The 19,403-nt window shown below is 41.2% G+C and overlaps 1 protein-coding gene across 6 annotated transcripts in view; it reads left to right on the top strand.

Moving 5' to 3' along the window:
- Window positions 1-19,403, top strand: part of LOC143036389 (HEAT repeat-containing protein 5B) — a 164,475-nt gene that overhangs the window by 75,704 nt on the left and 69,368 nt on the right. For all 6 annotated transcript variants that reach the window (XM_076207786.1, XM_076206277.1, XM_076207031.1 and 3 more), the window contains 6 exons: window positions 134-415; window positions 3,509-3,698; window positions 8,478-8,647; window positions 9,262-9,394; window positions 11,317-11,496; window positions 12,759-12,986. In XM_076207786.1, coding sequence (XP_076063901.1) covers window positions 134-415; window positions 3,509-3,698; window positions 8,478-8,647; window positions 9,262-9,394; window positions 11,317-11,496; window positions 12,759-12,986 — 1,183 coding nt within the window. The remainder of the gene's footprint in view (window positions 1-133; window positions 416-3,508; window positions 3,699-8,477; window positions 8,648-9,261; window positions 9,395-11,316; window positions 11,497-12,758; window positions 12,987-19,403) is intronic.

The following is a 19,403-nucleotide window of genomic DNA, read 5'->3' as shown; positions in this document are numbered from 1 at the left end:
TAGCATTCAAATTACCATAAGTATAAAGAATACAGCATTTTTCATTAGATTATGAATGTTTAATGAAATTATTGTGCCTTTGCATCGTTCAGTTTGACCTGATGGTACTAATTATATGTATTACAACCATCAGGGTGGTCTTACTCATCCAAGTCCAGTTCTGCGCTGTGCCTCAGGGGAAGCTATTGGCCGCATGGCACAAGTTGTTGGAGATCCAAGATTTGTGGCTGAAATGGCACAGAATAGCTTTGACAAATTGAAGAGTGCACGGGATGCTGTGAGTCGCACAGGCCACTCCCTTGCATTAGGGTGCCTGCATCGCTATGTGGGTGGTATGGGGTCAGGACAACATCTTAGCACTTCGATCAGTATTCTTCTTGCTCTGGCTAAGGACAGCACGTCACCACTTGTACAGGTGAGGCAGTTGTATTTAGACATTTAAGAGAAATATGGTATTCATAAGATGAGCCATGAAATCATATTATTATCCTAAAAGTAATTGAGGGAGTCAAAGAGAGAGTCACAAGGTGTGCAAAGATGGTGTGTGGATCAAGGAGGATGGGAGGAAATAGAAGGAAGGGTAGTGAGTGGTGGGATGAGGAAGAGAAGAAGCAAGCTTTCACACATTGGTTACGAAATAAGACGAGGGAATCATATGAAAGGGACAGAGGAAAGAGAAGAGAAGTAAAGCATAAGATAAAGGATGCAAAGAGGAGAGCAGATGTGAAATGGGGTAAGAATATGACAGAAAATTTTAAAAGTAATAAAAAGATCTTTTGGAAAGAAATTAAGAGAGGAAGAGGAGGCAAATCAAGTAGAGAAGAAAAGGTAAAAGGTGCAGATGGAGAGATGAAAATGGAAGAGAAGGCAGTAAGAGAAAGATGGACAGAGTATTTTAGGGAGTTTCTTAAGGGAAGTTAAGCATAAGATAAAGGAAGCAAAGAGGAGAGCAGATGTGAAGTGGGGTAAGAGTATGACAGAAAATTTTGAAAGTAATAGATGTTTTGAAAAGAAATTAAAAGAGGAAAAGGAGGTGAATCAAGTAGAGAAGAAAAAGTAAAAGGTGCAGATGGAGAGATGATACTGGGAGAGAAGGCAGTGAGAGGAAGGTGGGCAGAATATTTTAGGGAGTTGCTAAATGTGAAGGAGGATAGGGAGGGAAAGGTAGTTGCAGTGGGAAGCGTTAAGAAAATGAGTGATGAGTGAAAATGGAGGAGAAATAGGGAAAGATGAAGTGAAAGAAGATGATGAGAGCAGGTAAGGCACCTGGGTTGGATGGATGCCATGCAGAATGTCTAAAGAAAGGAGGTACAGTTATGGTGGACTGGCTGGTGAGGTTATTTAATGTTTGTTTAAGAGAGGGTAGAGTGCCGGAGGACTAGAGGAGTGCCTGTATCGTTCCACTTTACAAGCGAAAGGGGGACAAATGTGAGTGTAGTAGTTTCAGAGGGATCAGCTTGTTGAGTGTAGTTGGGAAGGCTTATGGGAGGGTCTTGATTGAGAGGATTATGAGAGGAACAGAGGGAGTAATTGCTGTACTAGTGTTAGGAAGAATGATGTCCTTTTATTAAATGTCAGGAGGACAAATCTTCAATAAATAATATTTATTCTCCCTCCTTTATTCTACCTGACATACAGGTAGATCCCTTCTTCATCACACCTGTGACTGCCTTTTCATGGTAGAAACACTGATATATATATATATATATATATATATATATACAGGTAGTCGTCGACTTACGACCGAGTTCGGTTCCGACAGACAGGTCGTAAGTCGATCTGGACGCAAGTCGGTCTTTATATATATATACAGCATATACTACCCTTTAAATATTTTTTGTTACTGTATATATATATTGTATATTATATTTAGCATACTGAAATAATCTTAGCATTTTAGAACTATGTTGTATAGTATTTCTTAACCTTTTTATAATTTTATCTGATTTTCTTTGGGAAACGTAGCCTAGGCCTAAGCATACTGAATAAAATCCTATCATCTTTAACCTATGATATCTAATACTGTACTGGTAATTTCTAACCTTTTTATTATTTTACCATCAGACTTTCTTTAAGAAACGTATGCATACTGAATATAATCTTATTATCTTTGAGCTACGTTGTTTAATATTCATTAACTTTTTTATAATTTTCATTAGGAAATGTAGCCTAGGCATACGCATACTGAATAAAGTCCTGTCATCTTTGACCTACAAATACATTTTTGTTGGTTACATTAAAATCATTACAAGGCAAAATTAGGAATTTTTTTAAATTTCAAAACACATTCTTTTTGTTTACGTACTGTACCGAAAATATTGTTATCGACAACAGACTGGGCATAAACAAAGTATACTGTTGAATTTTATTAATCGCAAAACATAAAAATACAAAATGCTGTACCGAACATATTGTTATCGACAACAGACTAGGCATAAAAAAAGTTTTACTGATACATTTTATTAATTGCAAAACATATAAAAATACCAAATGCAAGGCAAAATTAGGATTTTTTTTTATTTCAAAACACATTCTTTCCGTTTACGTACTGTACCGAACATACTGTTATCGACAAACTAGCCTAGGCATAAAAAAATATTGTTACATTTTATTAATTGCAAAACATATAGAAATACAAAATGCAATGCAAAATTAGGAAAGATTTTACTTCAAACAAAAAATTGAAAGAAATATTTAGCTGGCTGGGATGCTGACGCTGTCGGTAGCCTGCCAAAACTATCGCACTAGCGTCTCACGGCGTGCGGAGTAATTGTGTCTACGCTGCCAGACATAACATTGCAATTCTATTACTCTATCAAATGTTAAATATTATTGCACTATCTCGTGGTCATAAAGTCGATCAGTCGTAAGTCGCATATGTCGTAAGTCGACGACTACCTGTATATATATATATATATATATATATATATATATATGCATATATATAAATATATATATGCATGCAATGGGGGGATGAAGAGGGGGAGTCGCCAATTTAATGAAGCGGCCTTGCTGTGGATGTGCTGTGTCTTGCAACACTGCTTCTGACCCAGGGCAGTGGACAAGGTGCAGGAATGACCCGTCATCCAGGAGGTGCTAAGATAAGAGGGAGGGTGGAGGGGTGTGGAGTGTATTCAGGGATGGAATGGGTGGAAATGATTTTATGCCTTTTCCTTTTTGGCTACCTCCCTTGTAAGGGGGAAAAAGCCTTGGTATATGTATGTATATATATATATATATATATATATATACATACATATATATATCTTTATATATATCTTTCTCCTGCATTTCTCTCCACATCTCTCTCTCTCCCTATCCCTCCATCTCTTGTTCTTTCCTTTTCTCTTTCTCCCCCCTCTATCTCTTCCTCTTGTTCTCTTTCTCACAGATATAATATGTGTTATTTCTCTTTCCCCCTCCTCCTCCTCTCCCTCTCTTACTTTCCCTCTCCCTCTCTCTCACATATGATTAAAGCAGTTACTAAATTATCACAATACTTTTACAGGTGTGGGCCCTCCATGCATTATCACTTATTGTTGACTCTGGAGGGCCAATGTTCAGGAGTTATGTAGAGCCTTCACTTTCTTTGTTGTTAGAATTGTTACTCTCAGTTCCACCACATACTGTGGATGTGCACCAGTGCATTGGCAAATGTCTCCAAGCTCTCATTACCACAGTTGGGCCTGAATTGCAAGGTAAGATGTAATCAGTTATTTGATTATTGTTTTGAGTTGAGCAAACTTAAAAGCCATAGTCTGACAGCTTTGGCAGCAGTTGTCATACCCTCTCATAGGTGTGTGGGGCTACAGGGAGAAGGATGCCTAGTCCTATCCCCATTCCATTTTTGTCACTGCATACGACTCAAGTGGAAATACTTGGTAGCAGTATTTTTTTTTTCCCACCACAGGGTTAGGCAAAGAAAGGAAATTAATATTCAGAGAAATGGTACAGGACAGTAACAAGAGTGGGGGGACAGCATAACAGAGCAACAATCACAGTATGATAAAGTATAATAATTTTTCTACGAACAGAGATTTCCTCTACCATAGACAAAATTATGTGTGGTTCTGGTCCATAGGGGTGCCCCATATAGACCCTTAAGTATCAGCTGCATGCTACTGAGCAGCTTTTAACCCCACAATAACATGCAGCTAATACCTCAGGGTATTTATTAATACTGAGAGTAAAAGAGAATGAGTAATACAGCAGTGACTTTATATTTTATAATGTGAGTAGTGTGATATAAATTTCATATGACAGGTGATGTTGTGTGTGAGAATTTGAGTCATACTGAAGTGGTTAATTGATTATATAGTGGTAACCAGGAGAGGAATAGGAAGAGTTTTAGATGTACACATTCAAAGGGGAAAGAGTAGGGGAATACCAGATCATTTTTCGGTGGAAGGTAAGATTGGAGTGGAGGATAGATGGAGAAAAAGGAAAAGGACAGAAGGTAGAGAGATGCTTAGTGTAAACTGCTGAAATGGGGAACAAAAGGAGAAGGAGTACAAGAAGAAGCTGAGAGAAGAGTGGAAGTGAGTGAAGGATAGAGTAGAACTATGAGTGGAGGAGGAATGGGGATATTTCAAGGAGGGATTCACAAGGTGTGCAAAGATGATGTGTGGAACAAGGACAGGAAGAAATAGAAGAAAGGGTAGTGAGTGGTGGGATGATGAAGCAAAGAAGGTTGTAGAAGAGAATGAGCTTTCACAGATTGGTTACAAAATAGGACGAAAGAAGCATATGAAAAGTAGAAATGAAAAGTAAATCATAAGATAAAGGAGGCAAAGAGGAGAGCAGATGTGAAGTAGGCTAAGCATATGATAGAAAATGTTTCAAGTAATAGGAAGTGGTGTTGAAAGGATATTAAGAGAGGAAGAGGAGGCAAATCAAGTAGGGAAGAAAAGGTAAAAGGTACAGATGGATAGATGATAATGGAAGAGACAGCAATAAGAGGATGATGGGCAGAATATTTTAGGGAGTTGCTGAATGTAAAGAAGGATAGGAAAAGGTAGTTGCAGTGGAAAGCACTAAAAAAATGAGTGGTGAGTGAAAAAAATGGAGGAGAAATAAGGAAAGATGAGGTGAAAGGAGTTATTAAAGGGATGAAAGCAGGTAAGACACCTGGGATAGATGGGTGTCATGTGGAGTGCCTAAAAAAGGGAGGTACAGTGATGGTGGACTGACTGGTGAGGTTGTTTAGTGTTTGTTTAAAAGAGAGTAGAGTGCTGGAGGACTGGAGGAATGCCTGTATAGTTCTGCTTTACAAAGGAAAGTGGGACAAGTGTGAGTGTAGTAGTTTCAGAGGGATCAATTTGTTGAGTGTAGTTGGGAAGGCTTATGGGAGGGTTTTGATTGAGAGGATTAGGAACAGAGGGAGTAATTAGTGAGGAACAGTATGGGTTTAGGACAGGTAGGGATTGCATAGATCAGATTTTTGTGGTAAGGCAGATATGTGAGAAAGCTTTAGGAAAAGATAAGGATGTTTTTGGGGCCTTTATAGATTTGGAAAATGTTTATGACGGTAGACAGGAAGGCACTGTGGGAGATACTGGTGATATATGGGATAGAGTAAAAGCTCCTAAGAGATTTTACAAGAGTAGTAGAACTTGTGTTAGAATCAGAAATGGAAGGAGTGAGTGGTTTGAAGTAAAGGTCAGGGAAGTGTTATGTCACCTTAGCTGTTCAATTTATACATAAATAGGGTGGTGTGAGAGGTAAATGCAAGGGTGCTGGTTTGGGGATTGGAGATGGTTAAAGAAATTGGAGAAAAGTGGGAGATAAGCCAGTTGTTGTTTGCTGACAACATTGTGCTTGTAGCAAGATCAGAGGAGGGGTTGAGGAAGTTAGTGTTTGGAGTATGGGAAGTTGAAGATAAATGGGGGTAAAAGTAAGGTGAGAGGATGGCAGTAAATTGGGAGTGTTAAGGGAGAGACTTGAGGAAGTGGATAGCTTTAGATACTTGGATGCAAATGTGGCCGGAAAGGGAGGAGTGGAGGTGGAGGTAGAATGTATATTGAGAGGAGCAAGTAAATGGTTAGGTGAGTAAGAAGTATGATGAAAAATAGACATTTGTGAATGGATGCTAAGAGGAGATTTTTCTAAAAGAGTGATTGTGCCGACAGTGCTGTATAGGGCAGAAACATGGAACATAAGAGAGGATGAGTTTAAACGTGTTTGACATGAAATGCCTGAGAAGTATGATAGGGGTTACAAAACTGGATAGAGTGAGAAACGAGGGAGTTGAGAAGGAGGGCGGTTATGGAAAGGCAATTGGTAGATAGGGTTGATGAAAGAGTATTGGTATGGATGTGCAGTGTCTTGTTACATTGCTTCTGACTCAGGGTAGTGGATGAGATGCAGGGATGACCCATCATCCAGGAGGAGCCAAGAAAAGAGGGAGGGAATGGAGTATGTGGGGATGAAATGGGTGGGAGTGGAGTGTGTGGGGATGAAATGGGTGGGAGTGGATTTATTCCTATGACTTTGTCTACCTCCCATATAAGGGAGAAAAGGCCATTGATATATGTTCATATGTACTACCCCATCCATATACACATTGAACAAACAAGGTGACATTACACAATGCTGGTGCAGCCCCACCCCTTCAGACCACTCACTCCTACAATTTCCAACCATAACACAACCTACTACTATCATCAGTGTTTTTGACTCCCATTAACTTTTCCCCTGTCCCATACATCTGCAACACCTCCAAATCAGATGTGGATCCTAAGATTTTTAGGCTTCTTTTCCAGCAGACAAAACTATTGTCTTTTGGAAAACAACCCTAAAATTTCAGGTCTCACATTTGTTGCTTATATGACCCTCAACCCACATATCAGATAAACCTACCAAAATCCATTGAGTTCAGACAATATAAAGAAACTCTAATTACTAACTTCAAGCAATTTGTAATACATATACCAAAGGCTTTTTCCCCCCCTTACAAAGGAGGTAGCCAAAGTCAAAGACATAAATCCACTCCCACCCGTTTCATCCCCACATACTCCACTCCCATTCACCACCCCTCCCTCCCTCTTTTCTTAGCTCCTCCTGGAGGATGGGCCATCCCTGCATCTTGCCCACTGTCCTGGGTCACAAGCAATGTAGCAAGACACAGAACATCCACAACAAGGCTGCTTCATTTAATTGGTGACCCCCTTTCCATCCTCTTGTGCAGAAAAAAAGAAGACGGGGAGAAAACCCTTCAGGCTGTCAAAAAATCATTCACAAGTACTTCCTCACCCCCCATCCACTCCCATGCATCACAGCATCATCCATACACAACAATTCTCCATTCACTTCTATTTTTTGTCTTCTCCCTTCCTCAACAGACATTCCCCTCTTTCCCAATGCCCCTTTTACCCCACCCATCCATCTCATCCTTGGTCATGCCCTCATATTCACTACCCCCACCTCTGTCTTCCACACCTCTTTTACTAATCTTTCTTCACGCATTCTTCCCATATGTCCAAACCATCTCAATGCTCTTTCATCAACCCTATCTCCCAACTCCTTTTCCACCCCCACTCTCCTCCTCACCTCCTTGTTTCTCACTCTATCCACCCTAAGTTATATTTCTATAGTGTTGTTCCCAACAATCAGTAAAACAAATTATGTAAACATTTAACCAACAATAAAGCACTGAGAGTAATGACAGGATCTACAAAAACCATCCCAGTAGGACATCTGCACACACAAACTAAAATCCTCCTTATATTGCATTATATAAAAATGATAGGTACAGTTCAATGCTAGAACCTTAAACACCACTCACCAGTCTCCATATATCATGCAAGCACTTTCAGCTGAACACAGCTAAAAAAAAAAAAAAAAATAGCAGCAGCTTGCTACAAGAAACATCCACCGTACTCAGTACTCCAACACTCTCCAGTCATCATCCCCACAGAAAAAATCCCTTTCAAGAGAAATAAGAACCACATTAGCACAGTTACATTCAGGACACCATCCAGCATTAATACAGTACTAACACAAAATAGGCCTGGCCACATTGATGGAACCACACTGAAGACACATAACACCTCACTCTTCAGTGTTCCACACAAACAATCCATATACACCTTTATAGTATTTTTTGCTAAGTGACTTATGGGCACATTTGGTGGTTGTGGTCAGTTAGCAGGCAGCTGTAGGCCTCTTGCAACAGAGATCTGGGGTAACTGACTGGTTGATGATGGTAGTGGGTTGGACATGAGTTTGTACGATGAGAGCCCAGAGAAAGTTGAGTAATTTAATTATTTGGGAGCACATACAAGTATTCACATGGAAGAGTGAATGTGTAGGTGAATTATAGAGGAAAGGAGTCATATAAATGTCTATGACATAGTGTGACCCATAAAATGTTAGTTTGATTCTTATTGATATTTTCCATTTTTTGTGAGTATGGTAAGTTTGTAAGATGTTACTAAATAGATTTGTTCCATGGCTAACTTTCTACTCAAAATTATTAGGTACAAGTGGAAGTGTGGTCATGGCACGTTGGTCACTATTGTGTGGCTGTGGCATCATGCAAGAGCATCATGATCCTTTGGTCCAAGCAGAAGCTACTGCATGCCTTCAACAGCTACACATGTTTGCACCAAGGCATGTTAACCTTTCAACACTGGTGCCCACCTTGGTTGTGAGTATTTCTAAAAGTTGTTTGTTATGAACTACCTATTCAGCACAGAATTATGCACATTTCATTGTGGTAATACATGTGTATTGAACCCCTACACACATGGTAGTTTTTAATTTTGTGTGCTCACTAGAGACAGGTCACTCAAAAACTTATCATTTTCTGCTGTAAATAAGATGAGGAGCTAAGGAGCTAACATGAAGAGCTCGGATGAGAGGGTGGAAAGGGTGGGAATGGGTATGTGCCTTTTGACTTTGGCTACCTCTCTGGTAAGGAGGAAAAGCCCTTGGTATATAGATAGGTAGAAATAAGATGTGTACAATAACAATGAATCTAGTATCAAAAGAAACCCCAACCCTTGTTGGGTAAGAGAGCTAGTGACATTGCCTTCACTATGCCAACCATCAGAGAAACTCCTTGACCTCATATTTGCACACTATGCGCAAGGCACTTAGTCCATGTAGATGAGCAACTAGGTAGTCCTAATCATTAATCATTTCACTACACCTCCCATGTGCCTTACCAACTACAATAAATAGATTGATCCCTCCACAGCTACTATATGGTACTATGTATATATGATCATTAATGTACTTTAATTTTTCTCAATGATACAGAAAAAATTGAATAGCAATCACCTCCTGTTACGAAGAGCTGCGGTGTCCTGTTTAAGGCAGCTGTCCCAACGTGAAGCCCGTGAAGTGTGTGAACATGCACTTAGCCTTACTACAGAGGAGGGACCAGATCAAGGTTAGCAGTATCAGTATTGATAATCACTGTAATGAAAAAAGTCTTTCAATTACATTGCCCTGTTTATCTTGCAGGGAGTATGTGTGAATGATATTTTGATGCAGCCTGGAGGGATTTCTCCCCATCTTCTCTTTTTTGTATGATGGGACAGAGTGGGGGGTCACTGATTAAATGAAGCAGCCTTGCTGTGGATGTGCTGTATCTTACTACATTGCTTCTGACCTAGGGCAGTGGGTGAGATGCAGAGATGACTCATCATCCAGGAGGAGCCAAGAAAAGAGGGAGGGATGGGTGGTTTCAACTCGATGAAACATGGAATAGTAAAGCTGAATGGCCAAACCCTTCCATTTGAAATGAACTCGAAAATTCTGCACCTTACTTTTGATACTCACACATCAAAGATCTGAGTGTGAAAATCAGTAAGAAAATAAACTGAAATCAGTATCAAGCATCAGTTTTGAACAGTAGAAGGAAACTTATCATAGTCTACAAGTGGCTCTTAAGAACCCCACTCAACTACACTTCCACAATATGGTTCTCATCAATTAGAAAAACGTAGACAACATACAGTATAAAGTAATCATATAGAATAATAACAGGATGTACCTAAACCCAGGGCAGTGGTCGAGATGCAGGGATGACCCATCATCCAGGAGGAACCAAGAAAAGAGGGAAGGAGGGGTGGTGAAAGGGAGTGGAGTATGTGAGTATGAAATGGGGGTGAGTGAATTTATGCCATTTGACTTTGGTGAATATGAGGGGGTGTTCTAGGATGAGATGGATGGATGAGGTGAAAGGGGCATTATAAAAGAGGAATGTCTGGAGGAAGGACAGGAGAGGACAGAAGATAGGGGTGAATAGAGAGGGGTTGTGTATAGAGGATGCTGTGATGCATGAGGGGGAGTGGGTGGGGGATTGGGAGTGGAGAAGTATATATGAGAAAAAAAATTGACGCAGCCCGGAGGGATTTCTCCCCATCTTCCCTTTTTCTGCATGGGGGGACAGAGAGGGCGGGTCGCCGAATTTATGAAGCGGCCTTGCTGTGGATGTGCTGTGTCTTGCGACACTGCTTCTGACCCAGGGCAGTGGACTGGATGCAGGGATGACCCATCATCCAGGAGATGCCAAGATAAGAGGGAGGGAGGAGGGTGGAGGGGAGTGGAATATATAGGAAATGGAATGGGTGGGAGTGGTTTCTATGCCTTTTTCTTTTTGGCTACCCCCCCATGTAGGGGGAAAAAGCCTTTGGTATATGTATGTATGACTTTGGTAACCTCTCTTATAATGGGGAAAAAGCCCTTGGTATATGTACCAAAACCACCCCAATAGAATACCTGCACAAAGGATCCAAAATTCTCCCATAGAATATCACATGAAAATAATAGGTACCTAGTTTTGTACAGGAGACCTTAACTCTACTTACCCATCTCATTGCATCACATGACCACAACCAACTGAATCCAGATAAAGATACATTCACACCCAATCATATATCAAACACTAAAGTACTGGCCACGAAACATCCTTCTACCTCAGCACTCCCCCAGACATTAGCTCCACAGGAAAATTCCTCCCAAGAGATACAAGAACCATACTAGCATAGCTGCATTCAGGTCACCGTACAACACTAAGACCAACACAGAACAATATTGGCCATGGAAACAAGCTGCCCCAAATGGAACTATCAGGCAGCAGAAACTGACCATCTTATCTTACACTGCCCCACAGCTGCCTCTCAAGACACCAACACAGTATTAATTCTTTGAATGTTGAATGATTTATGGGCCAGTCTGGTGTTCATTGATGGGTATCTGAGAGCCATAGGTCTCCAGCAAGTGAGACTTTGGACAATAGAATAATTTCTTCATTTTCATGAATTGCCTTTCAATAAGGGAAAAAAAAAAAAAATCTTTCTATTTTAGGGATTGTAATGACAGAGAATGGCTTGCCAGGCATACTCTTCAGTCTGCTGGATACAGAAACTGACTGTGTGCTGGTACAACATGTTCACCATACCCTCACGTCCACACTTCAGTCACTGGCCACTTCACATCTCAACATGTGGCTGACACTCTGCAGGGAGGTTCTTACAAGTGCTTCAGGTGGGTAGGAGGAAGATTCAGCTGATCTTATGAATAATTGGTGAAGGCATTTAGAAACCTTAAGGTTTGAATTCTTGATATCAGTAGATAATATAATACTCAAGCTGCTCCTCTCTCTTTTTTTCTCTTTTTTTTTCTCATTCTGTTTTCATCTTTCCCCTCCCTTTTCCTCTCCCTCTTCCTGCCTCTTTTTCTCTCTTTTCCTATCTTTATCCTGCTCTTTGTCTTCCTCTCTCTTCCTCTTTTCTCTCCCTCTTCCTCTATCCTCCTCTCTTCTCTCCACTATTTTTCTCTTTTTCTCTCTTTTTCTCTTTTATCTCTCTTGATACCTCTCTCTCCCATTCTCTATCCCTCCCTTTCTCTCTCTCTCTTTCTCTCCCCCCCTCTCTCTCTCTCTCTCTCTCTCTCTCTCTCTCTCTCTCTCTCTCTCTCTCTCTCTCTCTCTCTCTCTCTCTTTCTCTCCCCCCTCTCTCTCTATCCCAGTCTCTTTCTCTCTCTCCCTCTCTCACTCCCTCTTTCTCTCTCCCTCCCCTCCCTCTCTCTTTCTCTCTCCCTCCCCTCCCTCCCTCTTTCTCCCTCCCTCTTTCTCTCTCCCTCCCTCTTTCTCTCTCCCTCCCTCTTTCTCTCTCCCTCCCTCTTTCTCTCTCCCTCTCTCTTTCTCTCTCTCTCTCTCTCTCTCTCTCTCTCTCTCTCTCTCTCTCTCTCTCTCTCTCTCTCTCTCTCTCTCTCTCTCTCTCTCTCTCTCTCTCTCTCTCTCTCTCTCTCTCTCTACCTCTCACTCTCTCCCTCTCCCTCTCTCATTCTCTCTCTCCCTCCCTCCCTCTGTCATTCTCTCTCTCTCTCCCTTTTTCTCCCTCTCTCTCTACCTCTGTCTCTCTCTCTCTCTCTCTCTCTCTCTCTCTCTCTCTCTCTCTCTCTCTCTCTCTCTCTCTCTCTCTCTCTCTCATCTTCATCATTTTCTAACACTCTTGGCTGTCATAGCAGTCATGCAGATTAGGAAATGCAAAAGAATATTATTTATCTTGATTGTATCTAAACTTCAAGGATTTTTATTCCTTTCAGGAAGTTGCATTACATCATACTTTGTGCACTTTCCAGGAAAGTGATGTGGAATACCACATTCATAAACCAGTAGATTCCAGACACTTTCTTTTCAGATCAAACCCAATAAGTAATGAGAGGAGAATTAAGCAACTCTGTATCAACAAGTGTTGATGAATCTCCAAAGAAATACAAAAGCATTTTTTTCTTTTTGTTTTTAGAAAGCAGTCAAGATGAAGTTACTGGAGAATTGGGAGAGGGAGATGAGGATGACAGCATCCAGATTCATACTGGAGGAGACCCAGATCCCAACCCAAGTGTCCCTCCTCGCTGGACAACACGAGTGTTTGCTGCACAGTGTGTGGCCAAAATCATTCAGGAATGTGAAGGCAATCGTGCTCATTTTGATTTAGCACTAGCAAGAGAAATTCAGACAACAAAGATGAAAGGTACTTGTCTAAGAATTTTTTTATTATTACTGTACAGTGTTTAGGAAGAAAGTCAAGCATAAGTACACATGGGAGAGATTTGGATGTACATGTTCTAAGGGGAGAGAGTGGAACAATATCAGATAATTTTGGTGGGAGGTAAGATGAAAGTGGAGGATAGACAAAGAGGAAAAGGACAGAAGGTAGGAGGTGCTTAGAGTAAACTGTTTAAATGAGAAAGAAAAAGAGGAATACAAGGAGAAGCTGAGAGAAGAGTGGGAGGGAGTGAAAGATATAGTAGAACTAGGAGAGAAGGGGATGTTTCAAGGAGGGAGTCACAAGGTGTGCAAAGATGGTGTGTGGAACAAGGAGGATGGGAGAAAATATAAGGAAGGTTAGTGAGTGCTGTGATGATGAAGCAAAGAAGGTTGTAGAAGAGAAGAAATGAGCATTCACAGATTGGTTATAAAATAGGATGAGAGAATCATATGAGAGGTACAAAGAAAAGAGAAATAAAGTATAAGATAAAGGAAGCAAAGAGAACAGATGAAAAATGGGGTAAGAGTATGACAGGAAGGAAATTAAGAGAGTAAGAGGAGATGACTCAAGTAGAGAAGGAAAGGTAAAAGATGCAGATGGAGAAATGATAATGGAAGAGATAGTATTAAGAGGAAGATGGGTAGAGTATTTTAGGGAGGGTGGAGGGGAGTGGAGTGTGATAAGGTGGAATGGGTGGGAGTGGTTTTTATGCCTTTGTTTTTTGGCTACCTCCCTTATAAGTGGGGGAAAAAGCCTTTGGTATATATATGTATGTATGCTAAGTGTGAAGGAGGATAGGGAGGGAAAGGTATTTGCTATTGGAATAGCTAAGAAAATGATGGTGATGAATGAGGAAAATGGAGGAGAAATGAGAAAAGATGAGGTGAAAGCAGTTGTTAGAATAATGAGAGCAGCTAAGGCACCTGGGTTAGATGGATGTCATGCAGAGTGTCTAAAAAAGGGAGGTACAGTGATGGTGGACTGACTGGTAAGGTTGTTTAATGTTTGTCTAAAAGAGGGTAGAGTACCTGATGACTGTAGGAGTGCCTGTATATTTCTGCTTTACAAGGGAAAAGGGGACAAATATGAGTGTTGTATTTTCAGATAGATCAGTTTATTGAGTGTATTTGGGAAGTCTTATGGGAGGGTTTTGAATGAGAGGATTAGGAGAGGAACAGAGGGAGTAATTAGTGAGGAACAGTGTGGGTTTAGGACAGGTAGGGGTTGTGTTGATCGGGTTTTTGTAGTAAAACAGATATGTGAGAAAGCTTTAGGAAAAGGTAAGGATGTATTTTGGGCCTTTATGGATTTGGAAAAGGCTTATGACAGGGTAGACAGGAAGGCACTGTGGGAGGTATTGTAAATATATGGGATAGGAGGAAAGCTGTTAAGAGCAGTCAAGAGATTTTACTAGAGTAGTAGAGCCTGTGTTAGCAATTAGAAATGGAGAGAGTGGTTTGAAGTAAAGGTGGGACTTTGCACTTCGCCAGTGATATGTTATGTCACCTTGGCTGTTCAATTTATACATGGATGGGGTGGTGCGAGAGGTAAACACAAGTGTAATGGTCAGGGGTTTGAAGATGGTTAAAGAAAATGGAGAAAAATGGGAAATAAGCCAGTTGTTTTTTGCTGATGACATTGTGCTTGTAGCAGGATCAGGGGAGGAATTAAGGAAGTTAGTGATTGGAGTTTGGGAAGGTGTGCAAAAGAAGGAAGTTGAAGATAAATGTGGGTAAAAGTAAGGTGATGAGATTTACAAGGGGAGAGGATGGCAGTAAATTGGAAGTGAGTATTAAGGAAGAGACACTGGAGAAAGTAGATAGCCTTAGATACTTAGGTGCAAATGTGGGGAAAAGGGAGGAGTGGAGGTTGAGGTAGAATGTAGATTGAGAGAAGCAAGTAAATGTATTGGGTGATTTAAGTGTAATGAGAAATAGACATTTGGGAACGGATGCTAAAAGAAGATTGTATGAAGGAGTGATTGTGCCGACAGCACTGTATGGGGGCAGAAACATTGAACATAAGAGAAGAAAAGTTTAAATGTGTCTGAGATGAGGTGCTTGAGAAGAATGTTAGGGGTTACTAGGCTGGATAGAGTGAGAGATGAGGAGGAGAGTGGGGGTGGAAAGGGAGATGGGAGATAGGGTTGATGAAAGAGTATTGGGATGGTTTGGACACATGGAAAGAATGAGTGAAGAAAGATTAGTAAAAGAGGTGTGGAAGGCAGAGGTGGAAGTAGTGAACATGAGGGGGTGACCATGGATGAGATGGATGGATAGGTTAGAAGGGGCTTTGGGAAAGAGGGGAATGTCTATTGAGAAAGGAAGGGAGAAGACAGACGATAGGGGTGAGTGGAGAATGGTTATGTATGGATGATGCTGTGATGCATGGAAGGGGGTGGGGGAGTATGTGTGAATGATATTTTGATGCAGCCGAAAGGGATTTCTACCCATCTCTTTTTTGCATGAGAGGACAGAGAGAGGGCTCACCGATTAATGAAGCAGCCTTGCTGTGGATGTGCTGTCTCTTCCTACCTTGCTTCTGACCCAGAGCAGTGGGGGAGATGCAGGGATGCCCTTTCATCCAGGAGGAGCCAAGAAAAGAGGGAAGGAGAGGATGGTGAATGGGAGTGGAGTACGTGGGGGATGAAATGAGTGGGAGTGGAGTACGTGGGGGATGAAATGAGTGGGAGTGGATTTATGCCTTTGTCTTTGGCTACCTCCCTTGTAAGGATGAAAAAGCCATTGGTATATGTATATGTTTTTACCTAGTTGTATTTTGCGGGCGAAGAGCTATGCTCGTAGTGACCCGCAGTTGTATCTTTCCGCATCCAGTTCTTTCTTAAAATCATGTATAGTTTTAGCACTCTATTTTCTCTTTCAATTTGTTCCATGTATCTTTTACTCTGTGTTTGGATAGCTGTTCTTTTTCAAATCTCTTCTGTAACTGTCCTTAAGTTTCTTCTCATGTTCTCTTGTATTTCTTCTGTCCCATTTAAGTAGGTCATCCCTATCAAGGATTTCCATCCCTTTCATAATTCTGTAGATGGTTATCAAATCGCCTCTTTCTCTTCTTTGTTCCAGAGTTAGTAAGTTTAGTTTGTCCAATCTTTGTTCGTATGTCAACTTGCTAAGTATTGGTGCCATCATTGTCAATGCTCTTTGAATTCTTTATATTTTCTTTGTTCTTTATTGTACTAGGTGTCCATAGTGATGCTGCATATTCTAATTTTGGTCTTATCAGTATAACTAGTATTTTCCTTACCATTTCCTTGTCCATGTAGTCAAAGGCCACTTTCATTGATCTTATTAAATTGTAAGTTTCTCCAACTATTTTGTTTACATGTTTGTCTGGTAACATGTCATTTGAGATAATTACTCCTAGGTCTCTTTCTGAGTTTACTTTTGTAGCTTCCTTTGTACCAATTTTGTATTGACCGGATATTCTATTTTTACGTTTTCCAAATTCTATTAAACTACATTTCTTAATGATGAAATTCATTTCATTCTTTATACTCCATTTCTAGACTTTGTCCAGGTCTTCTTGAAAAGATTTGCAATCTTCTGTACTTAATCTCTTTAATAGTTTTGCACCATCTGCAAAGAAGTTTATATAACATTTGATTCCTTCATCCATGTCATTTATATAAATAGCAAACCTTATTGGAGCCAATATCAGAGCCTTAGGGGATTCCACTTATCATATTTACCCAATTTGAGTTCTTTTCTCTTGGTATCACTCTCATTTTTCTTCCGTTCAAGAAGTCTTTCATCTATTCCAATAATTTTCCCTGTATTCCACCCATTGTTTCAATTTTTCTTAATAGCTTTTTGTGTGGTACTGTGTCAAAAGCCTTTTGTAAGTCCAAGAAGGCAGTCTGCCCAGCTGTCTCTTTCTTGTATTATTTCTACTAATCTTGACTAAAAGCATATTAAGTTTGTAGTACATGATCTTCCACTTCTAAATCCAAATTGGTTGGGGTTTAGTATTTTGTTCTCTTCCAAGTGTTTAGTCCATTTATTTTTTATAACTATTGCATATTTTTGCAATTGTGCTTGTAAGGGATACCAATCTATAGTTCGTTAGATTTTCTTTATCTCCTCCTCTATATATTGGTACAATATTTATATTTTTCCAATCTTGTGGTACTTTTCCTTCTTTGAGTGAGAAGTCAATTATCTTGTGTATTTTATCCGTGAGTTCATCTATACATTCTTTTAATATCCAGTTCACTATTCCGTCAGGCCCATGTGACTTTCTGACATCAAGTTTCTTTATTTGATCCCTTATTTTTTTCTGTGTCACCATTATTTCTTTCATTTTGGGGTATTTTTCTTGGTGTCCATCTTCCCACATTTGTGAGCTTTCAACTGTAAATACAGACTTAAAGTGTCTGGTTATTACTTCAGCCATTTCTACATCTGTGTATTCTTTATTTCCTTCACACAGTTTCACTATTTCATGTTTGTCTTTTAAGTTATCGTTTACATATCTGTAAAATAGTTTAGGTTGATCTTTGCATTTTGCTATTATATCATTTTCATATTTTCTTTTTTCCTCTCAGCGTATGTCTACATATTCATCACTCAGTTTGATGTATGTTTACCATTTAGTCACTTTTTTTGTCTCTTCCATCTTTTCCAAGCTTTGTCTCTTCTATCTTTAGCATCGTTACACTTTTTATTATACCATGTAGGCACATGTTTATCTATACCCTCCTTATATATTTCTTTAAAGATGTTCCATTTCTCTTCCATCTTTGTTTCATCATTTGCAAATTTGTTCCGAAGAATACAAACTCTTCGGTACTCCTTACACTAGGATACTCTCGCGTAGCGCGAATATTTCTACTGCGAAATTAAAATCCTCACTCTGGGTCTGGGCAACACTTATCCTCAGTAAGGGGCCCCATTGGGGCAAGGGGGGGGGCCCTTGCCCTCCACCACAAGTCTCGCACACTATAACCATTCTCTTCGCAGTAGTGACCGCGTTAACATCTCTCTACTGCATGTTTAGTTTTTTTTTCGGTTTCCCCCTTAATGGGCCGATTCTCAGTCAAATTCCTTTATTGGCGTGGCATCCAAGTCACTGTTTACGTCGGTGCCGAAAATCAAGCAATCCGCTTCGATTGTCGCCAGCTCACTCTAAGGACGCTAAGGAGTTCGTCGTCCTTCAATTTCATCGGGGTTTTCCCTACGCCATCCTGTGTCCTGGCATTATTAAGTGCTTCTCCATTCCCTGTATTATTCCCTTAACCGCCACCGGGTATCCTACCCTTCACTGTAAGTATGGAATCTGGTTCCAGTATTGTTGTGGTTTCGCCGCAGGGAGATAAAGGGAAAGGTGCGCACGCATAGAAAATGGCTTCCCTCTTCACCCCCCCAAAAACATGGGAAGGCGGCCTACGGCTTCGGAGGAGACGAGCATTCTCTCGGCGTAGTAGACAGGAAGCCAAGTTGTCCTTTATTCCTTTAAACTTGGACGGTTAGCGTAGATGGACATGCGCCTAAGGCCACCTCTAGCTACCGTTCCTGTACGAGCTTTTCCCGGATGTGGTCGCTTGCGGCTTGCCCTCGCCCATCCCAGAAACTCAACAGTCGCCAGGAAGGTGGTACAAACGCCACTTCGAGTCATTCTCAGGCCAAGTTGTCCTCTTCCTTCAAACCAGGACGGTTAGCGTAGCCGGACATGCGCGTCAACGCCACCGCTAGCTACCGTTCCTGTATGGAATCTGGTTCCAGTATTGTTGTGGTTTCGCCGCAGGGAGATAAAGGGACAGGTGCGCACGCATAGAAAATGGCTTCCCTCTTCACCCCCCCAAAAACATGGGAAGGCGGCCTACGGCTTCGGAGGAGACGAGCATTCTCTCCCTCCTCCACGGCGTAGTAGACAGGAAGCCAAGTTGTCCTTTATTCCTTTAAACTTGGACGGTTAGCGTAGATGGACATGCGCCTAAGGCCACCTCTAGCTACCGTTCCTGTACGAGCTTTTCCCGGATGTGGTCGCTTGCGGCTTGCCCTCGCCCATCCCAGAAACTCAACAGTCGCCAGGAAGGTGGTACAACGCCACTTCGAGTCATTCTCAGGCCAAGTTGTCCTCTTCCTTCAAACCAGGACGGTTAGCGTAGCCGGACATGCGCGTCAACGCCACCGCTAGCTACCGTTCCTGTATGGAATCTGGTTCCAGTATTGTTGTGGTTTCGCCGCAGGGAGATAAAGGGACAGGTGCGCACGCATAGAAAATGGCTTCCCTCTTCACCCCCCCAAAAACATGGGAAGGCGGCCTACGGCTTCGGAGGAGACGAGCATTCTCTCCCTCCTCCACGGCGTAGTAGACAGGAAGCCAAGTTGTCCTTTATTCCTTTAAACTTGGACGGTTAGCGTAGATGGACATGCGCCT

The sequence above is a fragment of the Oratosquilla oratoria genome, chromosome 1 (genome assembly GCF_046742065.1).
Source record: "Oratosquilla oratoria isolate Oo_2021 chromosome 1, ASM4674206v1, whole genome shotgun sequence".
Classification (NCBI taxonomy): Eukaryota; Metazoa; Arthropoda; class Malacostraca; order Stomatopoda; family Squillidae; genus Oratosquilla; species Oratosquilla oratoria.
The sequence above is the reverse complement of the archived record's forward strand: the minus strand, read 5'-3'. Positions and strand labels throughout refer to the sequence as shown.